The 23866-nt window shown below is 39.9% G+C and overlaps 1 protein-coding gene and 1 long non-coding RNA gene across 2 annotated transcripts in view; one reads left to right on the top strand and one right to left on the bottom strand.

Annotated features, from left to right (window-relative positions):
* Positions 1 to 18906, bottom strand: part of agbl1 (AGBL carboxypeptidase 1) — a 68104-nt gene extending 49198 nt beyond the window's left edge. The window contains 6 exon segments of the mRNA XM_013273773.3: positions 2321 to 2414; positions 2718 to 2849; positions 3504 to 3650; positions 5759 to 5822; positions 11515 to 11588; positions 18656 to 18906. Coding sequence (XP_013129227.2) covers positions 2321 to 2414; positions 2718 to 2849; positions 3504 to 3650; positions 5759 to 5822; positions 11515 to 11588; positions 18656 to 18737 — 593 coding nt within the window. The 5' untranslated portion in view covers positions 18738 to 18906.
* LOC112847532 (uncharacterized) overlaps positions 1 to 23640 on the top strand; it is a 37655-nt gene extending 14015 nt beyond the window's left edge. The window contains exons 2-4 of the long non-coding RNA XR_003221108.1: positions 11478 to 11632; positions 12537 to 12687; positions 23340 to 23640. This is a non-coding gene — a long non-coding RNA (uncharacterized LOC112847532). The remainder of the gene's footprint in view (positions 1 to 11477; positions 11633 to 12536; positions 12688 to 23339) is intronic.
* Positions 23641 to 23866: the final 226 nt, after the last annotated feature.

Below are 23866 nucleotides of genomic sequence, written 5' to 3'. Positions count from 1 at the left end.
GGTGTGGAACCAAGTAGAGTTTGGATCTGGGAAAAAGACACTTTCTATTCTTTAAGATTAACCTGAAAACTTTTCTTTTTGATAAAGCATATAGTTAGGGCTGGATTAGTTGACCCTGAATACTGCCTTAGATATACTGGTAACTAAGATGGTAACTATGACTGTGAAAATAACATAGATTTGTGTTCGTTTAATATACGCATTGAAGGACATTCTAGTCAAAAATGGCTCCAAGTGATACTGGAGGTCAAGGTAATGCCATCCAGAGTAAGAATAATGTTTGTAAAATGGTACAAGAAAGTCAATTTAATCTTAATTTAGAAACAAGGCATTAGAGTCCATCCAGGTCTGTATGTCTTTAAGACATTCATGCAGTTTAACTAATCGGTGTATGTCATCTGGCTTCATGGATAGATAACGCCAGGTATCATTTGCATAGCAATGAGAATGCACTGTATGTTACGGCTTCTACCAATATTGCCTAATGTATTATGCATGTATAATTTAAACAGAATTGGTCCAAACACAGAACTCTGTGGTACTCTGTAACAATGCTTAGTGTTTGACTCTTCATTTACACGAACAAATTAGAGTTAATCATATTAGATAGCTATGATTCAAACTACTGCAGGGCAGTAACTTTAATGCCTAACACATTTTGTAATCACTGTGTTAATATTTTGTGGTCTGTGGTGTCAAATGCTGCACTGAGGTCAAGTAAGTAAGTAAAATGTATTTATACAATACTTTTACAGGTAAAAATCACAATATACTTTACAATAAAACCAGAAATAAAATATATCATAAGAATTAACAATAAAAAAATTCCATAAAACAACAATTTACCTAAAGGTTGTCAGTATGTCTTCAGCTGTTTTTTAAAAGAATCAGTGGAGTTTATACAGAGTAAAGGCAGTGGAAGAAAAATCCACAACGTTGCCCAAAAAGTCATATCCCCATGAATTTTTAAACCGAGTATGTGAGGCCAGCAGGAATCTCCAACCCAGTATTACGGGAAAACATGTAATAGACACACCGGTCCACCATGTCCATTTCTTGCTTTGCTGCTTTAAAACGGGAAATGGACACGCATGCAGAAGTTGTATTACTGCATGCAGATGTTGCATTACAAGCAGGGGGGAGATAATATCTTTAAAGCCTAAAAACACTTCTCCGTGACAGTGTACTGTACCTGGACTATAACAAAATCTCACTCTTTATAACCACCACCCTGCCTGTCACCTAGTGAGAGCTGGGACAGGCTACTGGTCCCACTGCAACCCTTAACTGGACAGGCGATTAAGAAAATGTATGGATTGATGCGGGGCAGTTAAATATTCTCATATATGGTTAAATGCGGCTTGTAGCTTAAAGAACTATGAGTGGTCAGTAAGACCAGTAAGACTATGAGCGGTCAGTAAGACCACTCATAAGAAGAGTGCTACATGTGTTTAGGTTCATAACTGTTTTGACAGTGACACAATTTTATAAGTTTGGTTCTTGATGCCATCACATTGTATTTCAAATCAAACATTCAATATATGATTGAAGTTCAGGCTTTAATTCAAAGGATTTAATAAAACCATAACTACTTATCCAAATATAGCCTGTCACAGTTGTCATTGGCTTTATTTATTATCGCAGTTCTCACCCAAAGGTTTCTCGAGGCAAAAGAAATAGGATATTCTTCCATGTCAGTAACCTGATCTCAGTCATGCTTTTCAGTATTGAAGACAGTACTGAGATCCCTAAACAAGCTGCAACTGAAGGCATCTGCAGTTAAAGTCTACCAGAGCGTCCCAAGGGAGTCCATGAATTCTGAACTTCAGCCAGTCGTGTGCTGCAAAAATGTTCATCCAGAACAATTCAAGGGTCCAGCGCACCAGGCCTAGGGTAGTGTCTCGAGTGAGTGTCTGGTGAGCATCTGGTGGCTGGGCCAAAAAAAGCAACATGGGTCCGTCCGCCTGTGAGCCTACCATCTGCAGGAGTGGACATAGGGCTTCAGTGTTAGTGGATTGAGAGGTCCTGGCACTCCGATCCCTAGCTTCCAAAACTGGTATTACAAACAGCTAGCTATAATTCATCAACTATTTCTATAAACCACTTGAATAAATGCTGAAAGTCTGCACTTAAATCACACCTTGATTGTTTAATTTAGAGTCCACTGCGGTACTGTAGATTAATTTTGTAATTACAAAAAATTGTGTCAAAAAAATTATTGGATTCTGGATGAAAAATTGTTCAAAAACCTGTGGCCCTGACTGTAGCTATATGGTAAAACTGATCAGTGGAAAATGCAGAAATCCCTCAGGATACTTACTTAATAGCATGCAGATGCTTGGTTGTGTATTGAGGAATGAGGCGGTAGATGACATCCAGTCCGTGGTTTTCTCCTATGAGGTTTGCTGTAGAAACTGTAAAGAGAACACAACTGACTTTAGCTCTGTTACCAAGATTATCAACATATAAGTTTAAATGCAGAAACAGGTAAAGCTTCTGAAATACTCTCCTCTTAACATTTAAGGTGGAGGCTTTTCTTGTTAATGAAGAATTCAATAATAAAGTACTCTGGCTGACAATGTGTAAGGTAGGGTTTAGGATAAAGGTAATGTTAGGATTAGAATTTAGAGAAATAGCAGCCATGATTATTTTTAGGGTAAGCCCCCAGGATATGAATTTAACTCCAAGCTGGTGACAAAAACAACTATATTGTGTACCTGATGAACAGAAGACTTGGATCACCCAGAGGCAGGCAGCAGTTCTCCTGGCATGCTGGCCATTGTGTTTCAGCAGATTCAGAGTCAGCAGCACTGCACCAGCCTCTTCTGCTTTCATACCAATACGACGGTCTACATATATATATACATTTCAATGAATACACATGGTGACAGTAAGTATTGTGAAAGTAAGTTATGAAAATTTTAAGAATGCAAGAAGTCAAAATATCCAAAAATAACAGCAACCCCAATGAAAGAGTACTTAAAATAGTAGCATTCAAATATTAAAGTTATATGAATTTTTTCCATCTTTGGAATATTACTACGAGTGTAATTGTGATTATTACTAGCGGTGATGTAGTAGCAGTAATAGCTCTACATAGTTACACCAAGCAGTGATGGCTTGACATGGTGTAACAGTAGCAGATGGCTAAACATATCTGCATTTCTAAATGACATATTAAGGACTAGCAATGACATGTAAATGATGAATTAAGCACTTGCTAATAATACCTAAGTGCTACCTAAATGTATTAGCAGTTTGCTTTGTATTTTCATTATAGACCTTTTGCTTTTTAATATTGCAACAGTATTGATTTAAAGTGTTGGTCAGACAAATAAGCACAGATATATCTCTATGGAAGCTTTTATTTGTACTGAACCACAAACATAGCTATCAGTGAATCAGAAACCACTGTGCTATTTTTGTTGATCATCTCACCTTTCCTAAACTTTAAGAGTCAGTCTGAGAGTTATCACAATACATGTTGTTTTGTTCATTCCCACCTTTGTGTCCAACTTTAGCTAGCAGGTGCAGGAGTGGTATGAGTATAGTGTAGTTGGGACTGAAAGTGTGGCCATATTTGACCAGTGCAGTCAGCAGAGCCTCACTACCACCTTTCTTGATCATATAGTGGATGCGCCGATCTGTACCTGAACAGAGTGCAGAGGTTAGTGTTTGGCTGAGGGAGAAATTGCACAGAAACAAAGCTGAAACTTGGTGTTGGGAACAATTTCACATACACCAGCGAGCGCTGTATGTCTCTGTGTTCTCAACTTCAGTTTCCAGCTCTCCTCTTTCCAGCATATTAGTAAATTGTAAAGGGACTGAAATATAAATAGTGTCTTTCTTTACTCTCACTGACTATTTAAAAAAATATAAAGGATGCTACTAGCCACATTCAAATGGGCATTCACCAAGTACTTCTATTTATTGCAAAGGACATTACTGCTCCAAATGAAGACTTAAACCTTAGTCATCCTCAGAATACGAGGGGTGTGACAGCCACAGATATCTTCCAAGTGCCCTCACCTTCTATTTCTGAAAAATCTTACTTATCTGATAATAAAATCTCATTTTTTTCTTCTTTTATTTATTTACCTTTTTTGTGACTCCCCTATTTTAGTTTAGTTTAGTTTCCATCTATGTACTCAACTGTAATCAGTTTCCACATTTGATCTTATTATATGTCTATATATAGACATATCATTGCCTTTGTTACCTGCTGAAGTTCAGCCTCTAGCTGCTGGGCTGGGGTCTGAATACACTCAGCTTTGACATCACTGGGTTGTTGATTAGCTTCTTAGCAATCTGTCTAAGAGCTACAGTTCTGTTAGCAGTATACTGCAGTTGTTTCTGTCTTGGATGTTGTTTGGATTTAACCATTGCACTTATGTCCTTTCATGCAATAAAAATAAAATTAATGTCCATATCGCCTCTTCTCAAAAGCTATAAACCATTCCATATTTTTTTTACAAAAAAGAAAAAGTGTGCAAAAAAAAATCTTTTTTTTTCTTTTTTTTCTTTTTATCCTTCCTGGTGCATATATCTGAAAAAACAAGTAACGCAAGTAACAACATAATAGTAACTTTAATGTATTTACAGAATTTAGTACAGTAACGCATTACTGCATTACTGAAAATGGGGTTACTGTCATCCATTAATTTGGCACGTGCTAAACCCAGCCCTAGATGCAAACTGAAGTCAAATGAGCTCTGTTTTCTTCCACCTCCCAATTAAAGTCTAAGACCTAGCTACGGTGGCCGCTGTATGACAAACAACTGTGGCTGATATTTATCTGTATAGACTGTTACTGTGAGTGTGGGTTGCGACTCCACTATTTACCTCAGCTGTCAATATGTTAGTTGTCCGTGTTTTTTTTTTTACTCATCTAAAACTTTGTGAAAAGTAGCCCCATTTCTGTCCAATAAAAGCCATATTGAAGTGAGTTATTTAGCTTTTAACCAGCTGTCATTGTTGTTTATGTATAAAGGTGCAGACACATATTAAAATTTGCCTCTCCAGCAGAAATGCCTACGAGTTGTCCTCTCCTTTGCCCGTCGGTATGCTATATTTGTAGCTGGTCTCTAGCCTCATACATAAAACGCAATTAGTCGGAACAGTGACGTTCATCTCGGCCATTTTATTCATGATGATGGGGCAGCACGGGGACTTCAACAAACCGTTGCCGGCTCCTATATATTTTCAACTCTTTACCCCTTGAAAGCCTATTAGGAATAATGATTGAAGAACTTTTCTGAACTGAGGGGTTTCTGTCATATTTCAGACCTGCTTATAGGTTTCTGACTATGCAGCTACCCTTGGAAAAACTTGGAAACTTTATTAACAATCATCAATTCATGTTTTTATTGATATATATAATGAGGAGTCAAAACTCATCTTAAGAGTACAGGGGAGGTCGTCAAATATCACCTTTATGGAGGAAAAAAGGGAACGGATGAATTCTAAGTTCAAAAGATTCAATTCAATTCAATTTTATTTATGTAGCGCCAAATCACAACAAAAGTCGCCTCAAGGCGAACAGATTGCATCTGTTTGTTGGAAGTCGTATTTACACATAAATTTAAGTACAGTTATGAGTTCTTAGTAACTTAGTTTGGGGGGTTTTAGTATATTTAATAAGAAAAACAGACTGTGCCTTTAAAGGCTTCATGTGTTTATTGGCATTTTACATAGCACAACAACTTTTTTTATGTAAGGATGGAAACCGAATTGACAAGTGGTGAGAAGATGATCTTACCAGCTGACAGAAGTTCATCCAAGACACTGAGGATATTTAAGGTGCTCTCCACATCCCCGACATTCTGCAGAGACAACACACACACACACACACAAAGAATATAATACATTTAAACCCACAAAATAAAAGAATAAAAAAGTTAGAATGCATCTAACCTACTTTTTTTTTTATTTAACCAGGAAGATCCCATTGAGATTAAAAACCTCTTTTTCAAGGGAGACCCGGCTAAGATAGGCAGCAGCAAGTGTCTCACAGTTACAAAAATTACTCAATTAAACACAGGCAGCAACAACAGACATGCAAAAATAAATGAAAAATAAAAAAAATTAATGAATTCAATAAAGATAAAATTCAATAAAAATCAAATAAAAATTCCAAAATTCAGTTCAGCATGTTATGGAATTGGTCACAAGGATTCTTAGTTTAGATTTAAAAGCACTTAATGAAATGAATTCAGTCATTTTCCAGTTGTTCTGCAGCTCGTTCCAAGCAAAGGCTGCTAAATGGACAAAAGCTCTTTTGCCAAGTTCAGTTCGGGCAAATGGAACAGAAAGCAACAAGCGGACGAAGAGAATAACGACCAACATGTTTCATTGCAAGCAGGGAACACATATAGAAAGGCAGCAATCCGAGTATTGCCTTATATATAAAACTGTATAAATGAGAGTTCCTCCGACTGGCCAAAGCAGGCCATCCCACCTGAGAGTCTAACTCACAGCGGTGTGTCTGAAATTTACGGTTAGTGATGAACCTCAGAGAAGCATGATACACAGTATCTAAATCAGAATGTGGAATCCATATACAATCCAAACAAACCAGCTGCTACTAATGGTTGTGGTTTTTGCACTTTTTTTAGTGACTGTCGCTACATATTGTTATTCTTGGCTTTGTGTTTGGTTTTGTTGAATGATTTCATCACTCAACAAAGCTGATTTTTCTTGCTTGTGTTCATGTGAAAGCAGAATGACTGCGATTTGTTTTGCAAATTCTCATGTTTTGTGAATCTACTTATAATTATCTTCATGTCATCAACTGTCAGGACTAAGGCCTGCAATCCCAAAGTTAAGCGCAGTCAGCTGATTATGATCAGATGGAACACGGTGAGTGTAGTAGATGTGTTTCATGGAAATCCTGCATCCTGCATTGACACGTCCTGGAACACAGTGTGATCATAGCTTGCTTAAGGACTTTATATGCAGACAGGGCAGAAAGTGGCGCTGTCCCTGACGTGTTACTGTGAAGAAACGTTTCTGTAGCCTGTTGAAATCCTGGCTGTGAAATGTCTTCATATTAATTGCACTGGGAATATTTTTAGGCCTTTCCATTTTTTCCTACTTCCTGTTAAATTCAGCTCCTTTCATGGAATGGAGCACAAACTGTTCCAGTGGATGACACCATATTAAAAAAAACTTTTATACACACATTTCTCTTCCCCTTATCCTTATCAGGGTTGCGGGGGAGCTGGAGCGTATCGTGGCTGACTCGTGGCCTTATATACATAAAATGTGTCCAATATTTCCAAACTAATGGACGTTAGTATCTTAGTTTATATACATGTTTCTTATGTCACATGTACTCCACATGTACATGCAGATGGATTTTCTCAGAGATTCTCATCCCAAATATTCAAAACGATCCCACTGAGCAGAGGTCTGCTGGTCTTATCAACTACCTAATCTGGCTGATTAAATTCTGCCAATTCAACAGAAATCTTTTAAGGTGGCCAAACATCTCCCTCGTTAAAATGTGCGTTGTATGAAGAAACCTTCTCCAATGTCCAAATGAGGCCTCTGATGAATATCTGATGCCAGATATAAATAACTTAATGTGTTGCATCCAGACAGGCTGTTTAGATGGCCAGCAATCTGCCTGTTCAAATAGAAACTATAGTCTTGTTTCCGCAACAGGATCTTCCCCTAGGGACTAGGAACCATTGGAACAACCTTAGGTCATGGTCACATTTGAGGTAAAAATATTTTGAGGTCTTGTGGGAGGCTATCTCATGTTTAATCCTCCACATTATTCTGTAAAATTCATAATCTTGAGTCTGATCTTGCCTCGCTGCTTCTGCTCATCTATTTTCCAGCGATCCCACTGATCTCATTTGGTATTCCAGTGGAACAGACTGGGCTATACAAGAAAGACTCGAGATTTTTCTTGTGTAGTAGTCGATAAATATGTAAATGTGTGTTTTTTTACACACCACGCGACTGGAATTTTCTCAAATTGCATTGGTTTTTAGTTCTAGATATTTAGGATGAAAAGTAGTAAAATAGTACAGGCTTGTGTAGAGCAAAGATTGCTACACAAAGGTAATAACATCTTAAATAGGATAGACAGGTTATGTCAACTTAACCAGTTGAAGCAACTTGCCACTTTTCACTGCAACCACATGTTCCAATCTGAAGTGGGTGACAGCCTGAAAGCTGTAAAACAAAAGGCTATATGTTTGGTGAGGGAGCTTTGTTTTTGCACAGTCTTTACTTTTTTGTAACTCAAACCCAGCACCTCTCAGTGAAAAAAGGGCACGCACAGCAAAGATGATCCATTACTCTGATGAAGAGAACTGAATGACCCAGTATCTCAGACTGTCTACCCATGAAATATTTCTACCCTTCTGAAGTTTCACATTTTCAGAAGGGAGGAAATTCTGTGACAGTAATTAAATATGTCTGTTCCTGAGACTGTGATGCTCATCTGACAGGTTTTAGAAACTTCCCTAACACAAAATTGAACAATCATGTCTACAGGTTTGATTCTGCAGGAGCTGCTTCAATGGACAGTAACAAAAAATATAAATATTCCCAATAATCTGGGAACTTTTATGAGGTCATTTGCAAACAACTTTAAGTCCACAATGCTATTATTATTCACAACTGGAAAACGTTTAAGACAGCTGCTAATTTTCCCAAAGGCAATGACAAATGTTAACCCTGAACAAGGAGGTTAGGAAGGGTTTCGGAAGGGAACATAGAGGCACGCCTTAGGTTTGCAAAGCTGAAACCTGAACAAACTACAAGACTTCTGGAACAATGGGCCTCGTTTACTGATAAATGCATGAAATTTCTTACAAAAAAAGAGTTTGCAATTAAAATCATGTTAGATTTATGACATTATTCTGCTGTGTGTATATTAATAAATCACAGTCATTCCAAATCATACATACTGCCTATAATCCGCATAAAGCCACCGCTCCCCATTTGTCTATACAAAGAAACAGGTTCATCTAGAGGTGACGATGTAAGAGAGAAGTGTGGGTCGCTAAGGCAAAACAGAAGGAGAAAGTCTGAGAAGAGAAAGCTAAAAAAAGAGGAAGCCAGAAAATGGACAACATTCTAAGTGTTTCCATGAGAGTGATGACTGTTTAAATGGTAAATGGCCTGTATTTATATAGCACTTTCTAGTCCCTAAGGACCCCAAAGCGCTTTACACATCCAGTCATCCACCCATTCACGCACACATTCACACACTGGTGATGGCAAGCTACATTGTAGCCACAGCCACCCTGGGGCGCACTGACAGAGGCGAGGCTGCCGGACACTGGCGCCACCGGGCCCTCTGACCACCACCAGTAGGCAACGGGTGAAGTGTCTTGCCCAAGGACACAACGACCGAGACTGTCCGAGCCGGGGCTCGAACCTGCAACCTTCCGATTACAAGGCGAACTCCCAACTCTTGAGCCACGATCGATTTAAAATTAAGTAAATAACAAAGAAAGGCTTCAGCTGATAAAAAAAAAAGAGGAGAGCTCGATTTCATTTCCCCTACAAGAAAGAGGACAAGTAAGTGTGCTGTTAGCCTGCGATGAGAAATTACCTCAATTTTTTAAAAAAGAAAGAAAGAAAGAAAGAAAGAAAGAAAGAAAGAAAGATAAGATCATTTAAGTTAAGATGAGTGAGAATAATGCAATATATTTAAATTAAAAGGATAAAGCCTACGTCTTTACTTTTATCATTTTGTTTTCCTGACATGCTTTGTAATTTTTTTGTGTAATCCTGTGTATTTTGTGGCTTATGATGTTTTATAAACTGTATACAATAATAATAATATAATAATGATAAAAACAATAACAATTTGGTCACTTTGGTCAGCCCGGTTGTTGTTTTTAAAAGTGCTTTGTGGTGAAATGGACTTCTAAATTTATTTGTAAAGTAAAATCAAATTGAGGTATGAAGGCCAATGCCTTTGGACAAACCAAACTGGAGATGCTTGGTGTTAATGGACAACACCACGTTTGGAGAAAACCAAATACGGTCTATCAGGACAAACACCTCATACCAACTGTCAGCACGGTGGTGGAGGGGGGATGATTTAAGCCTGATTTACAGCCACAGGACCCGAGAACGGAGCAGTCACCGAGTCTAACATGAACTCCTCTGTGTACCAAAATATTCTAGAGTCAAATGAGAGGCCATTGGTCAGACAGCTAAACTTTGTCTGAAATTGGCTGAAATGCTGTGTTGAGACCTTCAGAGAGCTGCATATAAATGACTGCTCGCAAGCCTGAATGAACGAAGCAACACTGTAAAGAAGAATGGAACAAAATTCCTCCTCAGTGATCACTGAGACTGATAAAGTCCTACAGAAAATGATAGCTTCTGGTTAATGCTACTGAAGGTTGTTCTACAAGCTTTTGAATCATGGAGTGTGCTTCATTTTTCACATGTTAAATAAATGATGTAATGATTGTCTGTCTTTGTATCCTTTAGCAGTAACAAAAAACAGCTAAGAGCTGCATAAATATGCTCAATGCAAAGCCAATATATTTCTTTCCTCGTTTGTTTTGTGCTAATAGGGGAGTGCTGAAAGAAACTTTCTCTGTAGAGGAGATATCCTGTATGACCACCTTTCATGACTTTTGAGGTTCCCTCAGAGGATCACTTAGTAAAGAACAGTCACTAAAAATTTTACTTTGAATTGTATTATTAAGTATGATTCAGCAACTCAGGGTTCATCTGCAGTCTGCAAAAAGATGGATTAGCCCAGGCTCAGTAGTCAGAATGTGTTGTCATTATAAATGTGAGGTTAGTTCCCCATTTTTTTAAAGAATGATGTTGAGCCAGTAGTTCCATATAATGCCACCTGCTGTTTCAATCTCTCCACCCCTCCACCACCCAAGTTTCCAACTGTAGCCCCCTAGGGATGTTTTGTATCATATGTACCATCGTTCCCTTTCACCAATGCCTTAACAAGCACGTAGATAGATAGATAGATAGATAGATAGATAGATAGATAGATAGATAGATAGATAGACAGGTTTTCATCACTGCTCCATGTGAGTGTGTTGCAGTTACATGTCTTTTATTTAAAGATCCTAGTTTAATGCAGGACCAAAGTTTATGTCCAATATTATTGACATTTTTTTTTATGTCACTCAACTTTCTAAGGATCCAGTGTCAACCACAAACCAAATAATGTGAACATGATACAGCATATGAATGTGGATCAAGCTTGATGTACATTTGATACATGTTTGATGCAGCAATAACCTAATGCAAGCCTGCAAAATATACCACACGCAAAGGAAAAAAAATGCGTGTTTTAATACACACAAACCTCAGATATTCCTCTCAGTAAATCAGCTGAGGCAACCCAAAACATATTTTACTTTTTGGGGTTTTTTTCTCCTTTTTTTTATATCCCTAGCAGACTATTAGGGGCTCAGCATACATTAAAGCTGATATGGAAGTTAAGTAACTCTTTTGATTTGTTATTTCAGTGTTTTGAACCAACACATCACATACAGGAGCACATACCTGCAGAGTGGAAAGGAGGACCTCTAAGCCGCTGGAGGAGCTTAAGGTGGCCGTCATACTTGGTCGACCTCGTCCTGTTCCAGTCAACAGATGAACGAATCAAAAGAGTGACAGAAAGGTGAGCAAACTTTTACACAGACAAACGACAAAATGAAACGGGATCATCAGTTATGACTTGGACAGTCTGAGAGCCGAAGTGTCTCCTCAGCAACATGCAAGCAGTACTTCAAACAAACGCACACAGACACACTTATAGCATCAGTGTGCTTTTCTCTCTGCACAGGCTGTAACGATACTGTGTCTAAACACAGCAGAGTGACACTCACCAGGGCCAGGGAGGGGGCACGCATGCTGGTGTGTGTGTCATGTGTATTAGTAAAGTTGATGTCTTCCTGAGAGTCTGTGTCATTTCTGCTAAGTCTGTTTTACACGATCATAAAACACATGCAAAAACATAACAAAAAACACATCCCTCCTACCATAAAATACAAGAAAAGTGTTTTTATAGAAAAGTCATTATATGTGTGCGTTATTGTGTTTAAGTGCGCACACGTGACTTTGCATGTGTAATCCTACCCCTCTAGGATAAAGAGCTCCAGAAAACATTTGTGCTGTGGTGCTGAGAAGACTGCCACTATAAAAAGGCTTTGACAAGACCAGCGGGGCAGCTGCAGGGCACAGACTATATTCAGTACCACCGTACTCTAACCCAGAAAAAACACTACAGTGTATTCACTGCTGCTTATCTGACTCAGTCTTAATAACTTCCAGGATGAAAGTACTCATCTGTTGATCCATATAATAATTTATTCACCTTTAGATTTGTTCTACTTACAAAAAAGTAATACTACACACACAATTAAATCAGAAAGGTGGCCAGTAAGGGAGACCCATAGATACAGAGCATTTTAAGCACAATGTGGTTTTTGACAGCTCTTCTGAAAAATAAAAATTTACAGCTTATAAAGAATGGCGGGTTGTAAACATTGTAACATTCAAATATCTATTTGGATGTTTTCTAGGCAACCACCTCAGTTTCCAGGAGGAGCAGGCTGCAGTACCATTGGTGCAGCACTAGATTTGAAGATACCAAGAACTGTGGAGAAAGAGCCGCTGACCAGAATAAACGCCTGACTGACCAATTAGGTAGCACAGCCCATAACTACTTCACAGGTCAGAGTTGTTGTGGGCTCCTATGTCCCACCCAAAATCCACACCTGTGCTTTCATTGGTTTCATTCTGTTGTCCTCGTCTACCCTGAAGGAATCTATATATTATGTATCACTCTGTTTCAGTCACTACTTTCTTATCTTGTCAGTGTGTGTCTGTGTGTGTGCAAACATATGTGTATTATGACTTCATGAGAAGAGTCAACATGCTTTAAAGTTCATATGGGCTGGAGAGCTGCCTTTGAGCTGGCTGGTTGAAAGTTGGGATTAAGGATGAACATTCTCAACCACTGTGCCCTTCAGCTTGTGTCATTCTGTCTCTCTGTTACTGCCTCTCACTGGCTTGCTCTCTCTCTCTCTCTCTCTCTCTCACTCTATCTATTTCACAAACACACACACACACATAGGCAATAAAAAAAAAATCACATCAACAACTGAAAAATGCCATAACATTCCCATCAGGAACTCCTAATCCACAGGTGAAATCAAAGACATACTGCTCTCCCAGACAGGATTCCCTTGGCTTGACACAGCCATATGTTGCACACCCACGCACATTTCCACAATAATGAGGGGAGAACCCTGAGTGTTGCTCCAGCTGTCTAGTTTCACTGATGCCTTCAGACAGCAGGCTGGTACACTGATATGCACGTCTTGGCTTTCCATGTATAACTCATTTGAGCAGAGCAGCACACGTAGACGCTCACAACTCACTACTGCTGTTGTTAAACCAGTGGTGGTTTTTTTCATTTTCTCTCAGTAAGCCTGTTTGATGGTATTTAGAAACATTCCATTTAATTTTTTATTTACTAGTTTAGTTTTCAATTAAAACTTATAGAAAAACAAATGTGTTTACTGCTGCAAGATAATAGACTGTAATAGCTAGCTAAAACCTGTTCAGCAAAATGTAACAAAACACTCATGAGCATGTAGTCTATTTCATTTTCTCATTGTAATCAGTGTATAAATTACTGATAACACACAGGTCAGAAACAAGAAACACTATTTGCCCACTTAATAAAATGTCATAGTAAAGTTACATACTTCCAACTGAATAAAAGCACTATTAAATGACAGGTGACAAACTGATTCAGTAATATCATTATTAGGGTTGGGAATTTAACACGTTAATTGTGATTAATTTATTTGAAAAAAAATGCATTAAAAAAAAAATTAACACATTTAATCGCATTCCAAGCAATGGGGAACTTTTGTCAATGCATGATTTCCTGGTATACCGATTACATTGATGCACACAGCTTCAAAAATGGAAGAATCACAAGAAAGCGCGTTGATCGGAGGCGAATTTCATTGCAAAAGACTGCTCGACGGAAACCTTGATAAAAGCGTGGTTTTGTGCAAACTGTGCAAAATGGAGTTTGCATACCACTGAAGCACTTCAACCTTACAGTACTATCTAAACACAAAACATGGGTGCTGTTAGCGCTAGCAGTTCAAGTACCAACAAAAGGTGTCGGCACCCCAAACTTGATGAAATGACTGGCTTCAGGACCAAAATTAGTAAGGCTTAATCGATAATATTACAGATCTGCATGAAGTCAGGGAGCTGAACGCGTCCACTCCCAGGTTCCCATGCCCCAGCAGCAGCTGCCAGAGCTTTCCACTCCTGCTGGCCGTGCCTCATCTTTGCCACAGGTTTCCACGCGTGCTCGTTCTGCCTTGTCTCCGCCAAAGGTCTCCTCGCCTGCTGGTTCTGCTTCGTCTCTGCCAGAGGTCTCCGCACCGCCATGTGTTTTCTCTTTTTTGGATTTATGGACGTTTGATTTCTGCTTGTTGGACATTTGGTTCCCAACTTCACATGAATAAAGGTTAGTTTGTTCATTAAGTTTGGCTTCAATTCTGCATTTTGGGTCCAAACATGCCAGGTTGAGACATCAGTGAACTGATATACTGATGTATCATTTTGTTCCCTCCATTTGTTAAGTTTTGCCTATGATCTTCCACATTATCACCATCCCTTCAGTAGCAAAATGTACCACAATGACACAGAGACAAAAACAAGCATTGTGGTGAGTTATACTGTAAAGATATCTTTACTCCAATCAAAAGACCAAGACCAAGAAGCCCTGAATACATGTGTGCTCTGCCAGAAACAAGCAGGAAAGTCTCCACCAGGCCCCCACCGAGGCCAGCCAGCACATCCTGGGACCATCCACGTAGCATGGGCATTCAGAAAGAGGGGCCTACAGCACAGAGGGACAGCGAACAGACCCAAAGGAAAATGACACCAGCCAGCACAACCACGTTGGTGAGGCACAGGACTACCAGTCCCACCGATATGTCTGCTAACTGGTCCAGTCAAATTGGCGAGGCGAAAGCAAGCAACTGGAGGGAGGTGGGACAGTCTGTCTGGCAGAAGCAATCATGATCATCCCAATCCATCCCCTCCTCAACCCCAAAAAGGGCCAGATCCCACCATGACACATAGATCTGAGTCGCACAGTGCCTAGGTCACCTGACACACCCCACAAGTCCCATCCCTAATTAGCACCCCAGGCTAGGTAAAGCATCCCCAGCCCCTAAGAGGGGCAGAAGCCGGGGGGGGGCATTAGGACCCACACCACGAGGCCCAGCCAGGCGGGACCCAGACAGCACCAGCAGGCACCACCCCAGAAACCCTGGGCCTGAACAGGGGCCCCGGGATCCAACAGTGCACAGGACCGAACTGACCGAAACTCCATCAACATTTCTATAATGGTTAAAATGTTAAGAAATTAATGAAGTCTTTACTAGTTAAGGTTGCACGAATTCTTCACTTAACAGAGTGCTGAATTTTTGTCAGACTGACTACAGTGCTGAAGAGAAACCTAGAGCGGTTGTTCTTTTCTTCAATTAGTGATGAATCATAAGATGTTCTAGCTTTACAGAGGGCTTTTTTTTATGGAGTAACAACTATAGCAACAATTTTCACAGGTTAAATGAAGATCTTCTGAACTAGTGAGATGCCATTTTCTCTCTAGCTTTCAATTTACCTGCTGTAAGATGTTGATAATGCATTTTGGAGTTACACCAGGAAGTCAAGTACTTCTGATGTGTGTCTTTCTTTTCAGTTTTTCAGAACAAGATAATCAGCCTCTCTGGGAGTACAGTTCAGGTAGCTGCTGTGCACTGTATTGGCACATTATTGGCACATGGCATTGAAAAAGATAATAGTGTATTAATTATCCCCCCACCACCACCACACACACATACACACATATTCGCACACACACACACACACAAAAAGCTGTTTTGTTAAAAGTGAATAATTAAAAATGAATAATAACAATAACATTAGTTTGTTTTTTGTGACCAGTGACTCTGACTGTTTGAAATGAGCCCTTCAGCCTCTAGGGGCTGATAGTGGACTGTCAGACTTATTTATTTACTCATGATTCAACAGTTCCACAGTCCCACGGCATCTGAAGCATGCCAGTTTTCAAACCCATGCCACCCCCCACCCCCACCCCCCCAGATGTAAATCACACTGCAATGGAAACTTGAAGCAAAGGAGGCCCTTTCCGATTGAAGGTACCTATAAATCACCACCCTTATCCACACGGGCTAGATGATCCAGACTGACAGACAGAGCCAGGGAGAAGTAAAGGGACAGATATGCATTTACACAGCCTCATTTCACATTATAGTAAATGAAATGTTATTCAAGAACAATATTCTCCTTCAGTGTATCTGCATTACGTAGCACTTTTCTAGTCTGACTGTCCATTACTGGACAGTATCTCAAAATTTCATGGTAAAATGAAGACAGCCATACTGTTAGGTGTAGTTGTACCAAGTGAAAGAGTTTTTTTAAAGAGGGGGGCTGAGAGAGGAGCTGAGAGAGGAGCTCGAGAAGATGTAGAGGGTGAAGACAATGTTTCTGTGGCAATCAAAGCACTCAGAGCAGTGACCCCCAAACTCCAGCAGATCTCAGGAACGACATCCGGGATCTCTGTCCTAGGAACGACAAAGATACTATGCTCTCAGCTCCCAGGCATCTGGTAGAGGACCTCAGGTCTTTAAAGGACCAACAAAGACCGTTTGCAGGATGAGTGGGAAATATATACATACATATACAGGCATAAAATTTCAGCAACTTTGAGTGGGTGGGATAGATTAGGGAGCAAGTGAACAATTTGTCCTCAAAGTTGACGTGTTAGAAGCAGGAAAAATAGACAAGCTTAAGGATTTCAGTGATTTTGACAAGGCTAACTTGTGATGACTAGATGATTGGATCAGAGCATCTCCAGAACTACAGTGGTGGTATAATATCCATCAAAAGAAGTCCAAGGAAGGAAAAGTGTCAAACCAGTGATAAGATCATTGGTGGCCAAAGCTCACCAACACATGTAGCGAGCGAAGGCTAATCCATGTGGTCCAGTTCAACAGATGAGCTATTGTAGTTCAAATTGCCGTATAAGTTAGTAGTTGTTCAGCCCTAAGCATATCCATCTTCTGTTAAGTCTACCAGTGATCCATGACAGAAAACAAACAAAAACTATTGCAAGGCCTCCCCTCAGTTGAAGGGACTCATTCAGTTAAATTCAACTTTATTTCTATAGCACTAAACCACAACAACAGTTGCCTCAAAGCCCGTTATATTGTAAGTTAACATATCCTCATGTTTATTGACTCATGTTCTCCATCTATAAGAATTAATGATGTGTGTTGAGTGGATTCATCTTCAGTTGTAGTTTTACAAGACTGTCAGTGACACTGTTGGTTTCTAAAATCTGGTGAACTGCGTTCGCTAACTGCTAACTAGAAAGAAGTGTACGAGTCACTGACATAATTCTTATGATTCTAGATAACTTATAATGTACACAGAGATCTGAGCTCATTAAAAACAATATCAAACAGTAAAATCAGACTGTTATCAAGTAAACAGTATGAGATCCTTACCAAAACATTAAACCGTAAATAAGAGTGACAGTTTCCTTGACTACCCTATAACATACTCAAATCACTTATGTGTCATTATCCCACTGGATGCTACTTTGCTCCTCTCTGTTATGCCTCTGATCTGACATCTTATTACTGTGGAGAGTTGACACAGCATGCACAGTAACATTCAGCACATAACAGCCACATAGCAGAGATAGCACTCCAGTCTGACTAGCACTGGAGGCACTAGATCTTTTCAAGCAACCTTTCCATGAATACAGAAGCAAAAGCTGCTTTTCATAACTGGCATTCTTTGCATTTTGACACTCACAGCTGCAGTTTGTTAGTATGACTACTTCTTTCAGTATAAGTGATTGTAATGGTAAATATTATATTTAAATTATTTATTTATTGAGTACCCAATCACAGCAGAAGTCACATCTATGCACTGGTGGTCTGGTTCAAATGTTTATAAGTAAGGAAACTGAGATTTGTCTGTGGAAAAAAGTTAAACTATTTTATGCATAAAAGAATGTGTAATGAATTCCAAGCTGTAGGGTACACCACAATTAAATTTGTCAACTGCAACTGAACGCTCTTGCAAGTAATGCCAAGTCAGAATTCTGCTTGGCCTTGATGTGTACAAGCATACAGGCACTCATGCCAACCTTACACAGGCTGCCAAGTCAACTCCACCCCCGCCCCCACTCCCTGTCCCTATTCTCATCAGGAGAGTAAGCATAGACATGCAATCCGTATGTTTGCATATGCATGAGAAAGTTTCATTTAATCCTAGATTAATTTTACTGCATTTTAAAGAGCCCCAGAGAGTCACCAGAAGGACACAAGAAACGACACAAGAACATCCAATAAATGGTATGGACCCCACAAGTTTTGATTTCAACCTCAGAGGAGTAACAGAAGTTCAGTCTTTCTCTTTACTGCAGTTTGCATGAAGTTCATTGACAAATAAAAGCTATTCCTCATAACTTTATTGTCTATGGCTTTTTTAAAAAGGTATTCTTAATTTCAAATGAAAATACATGTGACTGATACACATGTACACAAATACACTTAGTCTTACCTACCTGTGCAGAAGCCTGTATAGCTGCCATGCAGATCTCTCAGAGTACCATTCCAAGTAAAGTGATTCTGGCCATAAACAGACATTGTAACTGCTTCCACTGATTTCTGTTAACAGCTGCCCTGTTTGTTTGGTTATTTATTTGTCAGTCTAATCCACATACGCTGGGATCTAACTGAAAAGATGGGAAATAAAAAGAGATTCTTTCCCTTCCTTTCTTGTTTTCTCCTCTCACTTGGTGTTAGTGTGAAGGAAACCTAGTGTAGTGTGCACTACTGGAGGTAGAGGGTGTGGAGTCAGTAGCACCCATAAGCGCCTGATTGGGTGCCCCTGTGCCCTTCTGTCTTTTGACTGCTGTTGGTTAGTAGCCTAAATGTGAAACAACACACCAGTATGTGCCGAAGGACAGGTGGGGTGAATATATATATATATATATATATATAGTGTGTGTGTGTGTGTGTGTGTGTGTGTGTGTGAGTGATTGCGTGCGTGCGTGTGTACCTGCGTTACTTATACATGCTGATTTTCCACACTCACACTGAGGATACCCACCTTTGTCTCTGGAGAGAGGTGGGGAGATGATCATTGCATATATACATACACATACATATATACATATATATAGATAGATAGATAGATATAGATATATGTATGTGTATATATATAGATATATATATATATATGTGTGTGTGTGTGTGTGTGTGTGTATAAACTTTTGCTTTACTTTTTTTTCTTACATTATTTCCAGACTTTTGAATAAAATTTACTATACAAGCTGCACGCTTTTCATTCAAACCATTCAAGACCCTTGGATAAATTTTTTTGCTAGAGCTTTCAAAGCTTTTTCTTCCGCAGGTGTTTTAATTGGTCCTTAATCTTTCAAACTTTTTTGGGTTCTCACACTCTCAACATTAGATTTCAGGATTGCAGCCTTTACCTTCTGGGCTTTTAGGATTGCATGTCTTACTTTGTCTGTTCCTCATTTATTTGCGGTTATATTTTTGACACCGGGCTTTAGGGTTAAAGGTTGTTCAAGCTGAATTTGTTGTTTCTTTTCAGCACGATATTTTCTTACTCTTTCCCTTGTTTGTTCCCTAATATAAGCCCATCATTTCTGGTCTTTCACTCAAGTTCCTTCTCTGACTTCTTTCTTTCTGTTGTGTTTCTCTGCAGCTTTGAGTGAGCAGTCTCACCCAGGATGGCATTACCTTGGCCTACAGTAACACTGTGAGATTTCTTGGAGTCGTTTGTGATTAGGATACGTCCTTCAGTGTGCACATTAAATAAATATGTAGGACTTTCTTCCCTTGTGCATTTCTTCCATGCACAATATCTCTAACATTAGAAACATCCTGTCTCCGAGTGATCCTGAAAAACTAGTTTGTGTTTTCATTATTTCTAGGCTGGACTACAGTAGCCCCTCGCTATATCGCGGTTCACCTTCCCCGGCCTCGCTGTTTCGCGGATTTTTTTTGTGCAATTTTGCATGCTTTGTTTGGTTTTTTTTGTACAGCGCATTGTGTTCTGCGTCCTGATTGGCTATAGACCATTGTAAATCAGTCTCGTGCCGTGTCTCCTGTACAGTACAGAATTCAGCTTTTCAAGTTTACATAAATCTTCGATCGCTAGCAGTGTGACTCTGAAGTGCTGTACTGTATGTATGTAAGTTTTCTCCCCAACAAACCCAAAAATGTCGACGAAATGTTTTGCACCATCAAAGGCATCGTGGGTGCCTTTGGTTTCATTCTATGATACTGGACTTATTTTTCTACGAAAGTTTGAACTTTGAGGGTGTTTAAACAAGAGAGAAAAGTGTTAAAATATTCATGCCTGTCTGAGAAAAGTGTATAAAGTGTGTAGTGTGGGGTTTTACAGCTTTAAAACATCTATAATAATTGTAAAAAATAAAGTTGGCTACTTTGCGGATTTCACCTATCATGGGTTATTTTTGGAACGTAACTCCCGCGATAAACAAGGGACCACTGTACTGTAATTCGTTATTATCAGGATGCCCTAAAAACTCCCTGAAAAGCCTTGAGAGTACCTGAGAGTACTGACAGGGACTAGAAAGACAGAGCATATTTCTCCTATACTGGCAGCTCTTTATTGGCTCCTTGTTAAATTTTGAATGGAATTCAAAGTTCTTCGCCTTATATACAAAGTCTTGAACAAGCAGACCCCATCTTATCTTAATGACCTTATACAGGGAGTGCAGAATTATTAGGCAAGTTGTATTTTTGAGGAACAATTTTATTATTGAACAACAACCATGTTCTCAATGAACCCAAAAAACTCATTAATATCAAAGCTGAATGTTTTTGGAAGTAGTTTTTAGTTTGTTTTTAGTTTTAGCTATTTTAGGGGGATATCTGTGTGTGCAGGTGACTATTACTGTGCATAATTATTAGGCAACTTAACAAAAAACATATATATACCCATTTCAATTATTTATTTTTACCAGTGAAACCAATATAACATCTCCACATTGACAAATATACATTTCTGACATTCAAAAACAAAACAAAAACAAATCAGCGACCAATATAGCCACCTTTCTTTGCAAGGACACTCAAAAGCCTGCCATCCATGGATTCTGTCAGTGTTTTGATCTGTTCACCATCAACATTGCGTGCAGCAGCAACCACAGCCTCCCAGACACTGTTCAGAGAGGTGTACTGTTTTCCCTCCTTGTTAATCTCACATTTGATGATGGACCACAGGTTCTCAATGGGGTTCAGATCAGGTGAACAAGGAGGCCATGTCATTAGTTTTTCTTCTTTTATACCCTTTCTTGCCAGCCACGCTGTGGAGTACTTGGACGCGTGTGATGGAGCATTGTCCTGCATGAAAATCATGTTTTTCTTGAAGGATGCAGACTTCTTCCTGTACCACTGCTTGAAGAAGGTGTCTTCCAGAAACTGGCAGTAGGACTGGGAGTTGAGCTTGACTCCATCCTCAACCCGAAAAGGCCCCACAAGCTCATCTTTGATGATACCAGCCCAAACCAGTACTCCACCTCCACCTTGCTGGCGTCTGAGTCGGACTGGAGCTCTCTGCCCTTTACCAATCCAGCCACGGGCCCATCCATCTGGCCCATCAAGACTCACTCTCATTTCATCAGTCCATAAAACCTTAGAAAAATCAGTCTTGAGATATTTCTTGGCCCAGTCTTGACGTTTCAGCTTGTGTGTCTTGTTCAGTGGTGGTCGTCTTTCAGCCTTTCTTACCTTGGCCATGTCTCTGAGTATTGCACACCTTGTGCTTTTGGGCACTCCAGTGATGTTGCAGCTCTGAAATATGGCCAAACTGGTGGCAAGTGGCATCTCGGCAGCTGCACGCTTGACTTTTCTCAGTTCATGGGCAGTTATTTTGCGCCTTGGTTTTTCCACACGCTTCTTGCGACCCTGTTGACTATTTTGAATGAAACGCTTGATTGTTCGATGATCACGCTTCAGAAGCTTTGCAATTTTAAGACTGCTGCATCCCTCTGCAAGATATCTCACTATTTTTGACTTTTCTGAGCCTGTCAAGTCCTTCTTTTGACCCATTTTGCCAAAGGAAATGAAGTTGCCTAATAATTATGCACACCTGATATAGGGTGTTGATGTCATTAGACCACACCCCTTCTCATTACAGAGATGCACATCACCTAATATGCTTAATTGGTAGTAGGCTTTCGAGCCTATACAGCTTGGAGTAAGACAACATGCATGAAGAGGATGATGTGGACAAAATACTCATTTGCCTAATAATTCTGCACTCCCTGTAGTACTGTATCACCATAACAGAGTACTTTGCTCTCGTACTGCAGCATTACTTGTGGTTCCTAGAGTATTTATTGTAGAGTGGGAGGTAGAGCCTTCAGCTTTCAGGCCCCTCTTTTGTAGAACCAGCTCCCAGGTTGGATTTGGGAGACAGACACACTCTCTCTACTTTTAAGATTCTACCTAAGTCATGGTCCATTCACGTCCAGTCCATGCTTCAATGCCGGTTATGTGTCAAAGTAGAAATATGTGAGTTTCGTTCACCCTCAGTCACTTCTTGGCTACATTCTAGCAGGAGGCCAGGTGAAGACAGACCTAGCTAAGGTTCTAGCCGTGAGGGAATGGCCCACACCAACATCCGGGAAACATCTTCAATGTTTTCTCGGATTCGGTGAATAGATGTTTTAACTCAACCGAAGGGGATCTGTAGAAGGGGGATCTTGGTGGACTTGAGGTGAGTGAGCGGTGCGGCTACCTGGCTGTAGTTCCAGATGAAGCAACAGTAAAAAATCTGCGAGTCCGAGAAAACATTGAAAATGTTTCTAGGACATTGGTCTACTTCTACTACAAATGACTTCATGGGATCGTGATGAATGAGAACGGGTGCAGTAGAGGTAGACACAGGCGTAGGAGCGGTACTCTCCCAGCCACATTCAAAGCTGCAACCCTGTGCCTTCTTCTCACGTCGTCTCATGCTGACAGAACAAAATTATGATGTAGGCAACTGTAAATTATTTGCAATTAAGTTGGTACTTGAGGAGTGGCGTCAGCTACTAGAGGGAGCCGAGCAGCCTTTTCTTATATGGACAGACCATAGGAATATCACTTAGCTAAGGACCACAAAACAACTAAATGCCTACCAGGTTTGATGGTCACTGTGTTTTTGTAGGTAGGTTTTAACTTTTTCCATCTCATACCGTCAAGGTTCTCTGAATATCAAGCCGGATGTTCTGTCCCGCCAATTCGCCAGCGACACCGATCACTGACAAGGGGAGACCATCTTACCCGCCACCTGCAGGATGGGTTTAATTTCCTGGGACGTGGAGAAGACAATTCGCCAGGCCCTCCAGGATGAACCTGATCCTGGCACTGGATGGCCTGACCGCCTCCTCAGCCCGTTCCACAGCAATCAACTGGATCAACACTGCTAGGTTTGCCTGTCATCCCAGCATAGGTAGGACCATTTCATTATTAAAATGGTACTTCTGGTGGGAGACCCTGGAAAGGGATGCCCTTTGTTATTTCTTTTAGTGTTATTTCAGTTACTACATTATATGTGCAGTATGACAATGTCTAAGCCGAAAAAGGAATGGGGGAGAAAATTGGACAAAATATAGCATGTGGCTACTTGTACCATCTGTGCTAGGAGTAAGAACAGAACTCAACAAACGGCAGGATTTTTTCAACCTTTAACTATTCCCCATTGCCCCTGGTCTCACATAGCCATAGAT

This window comes from Oreochromis niloticus, linkage group LG7 (genome assembly GCF_001858045.2).
Source record: "Oreochromis niloticus isolate F11D_XX linkage group LG7, O_niloticus_UMD_NMBU, whole genome shotgun sequence".
Taxonomy (NCBI): Eukaryota; Metazoa; Chordata; class Actinopteri; order Cichliformes; family Cichlidae; genus Oreochromis; species Oreochromis niloticus.
Note: the sequence above shows the minus strand (reverse complement) of the source record. Positions and strands in the feature narration are given on the sequence as shown.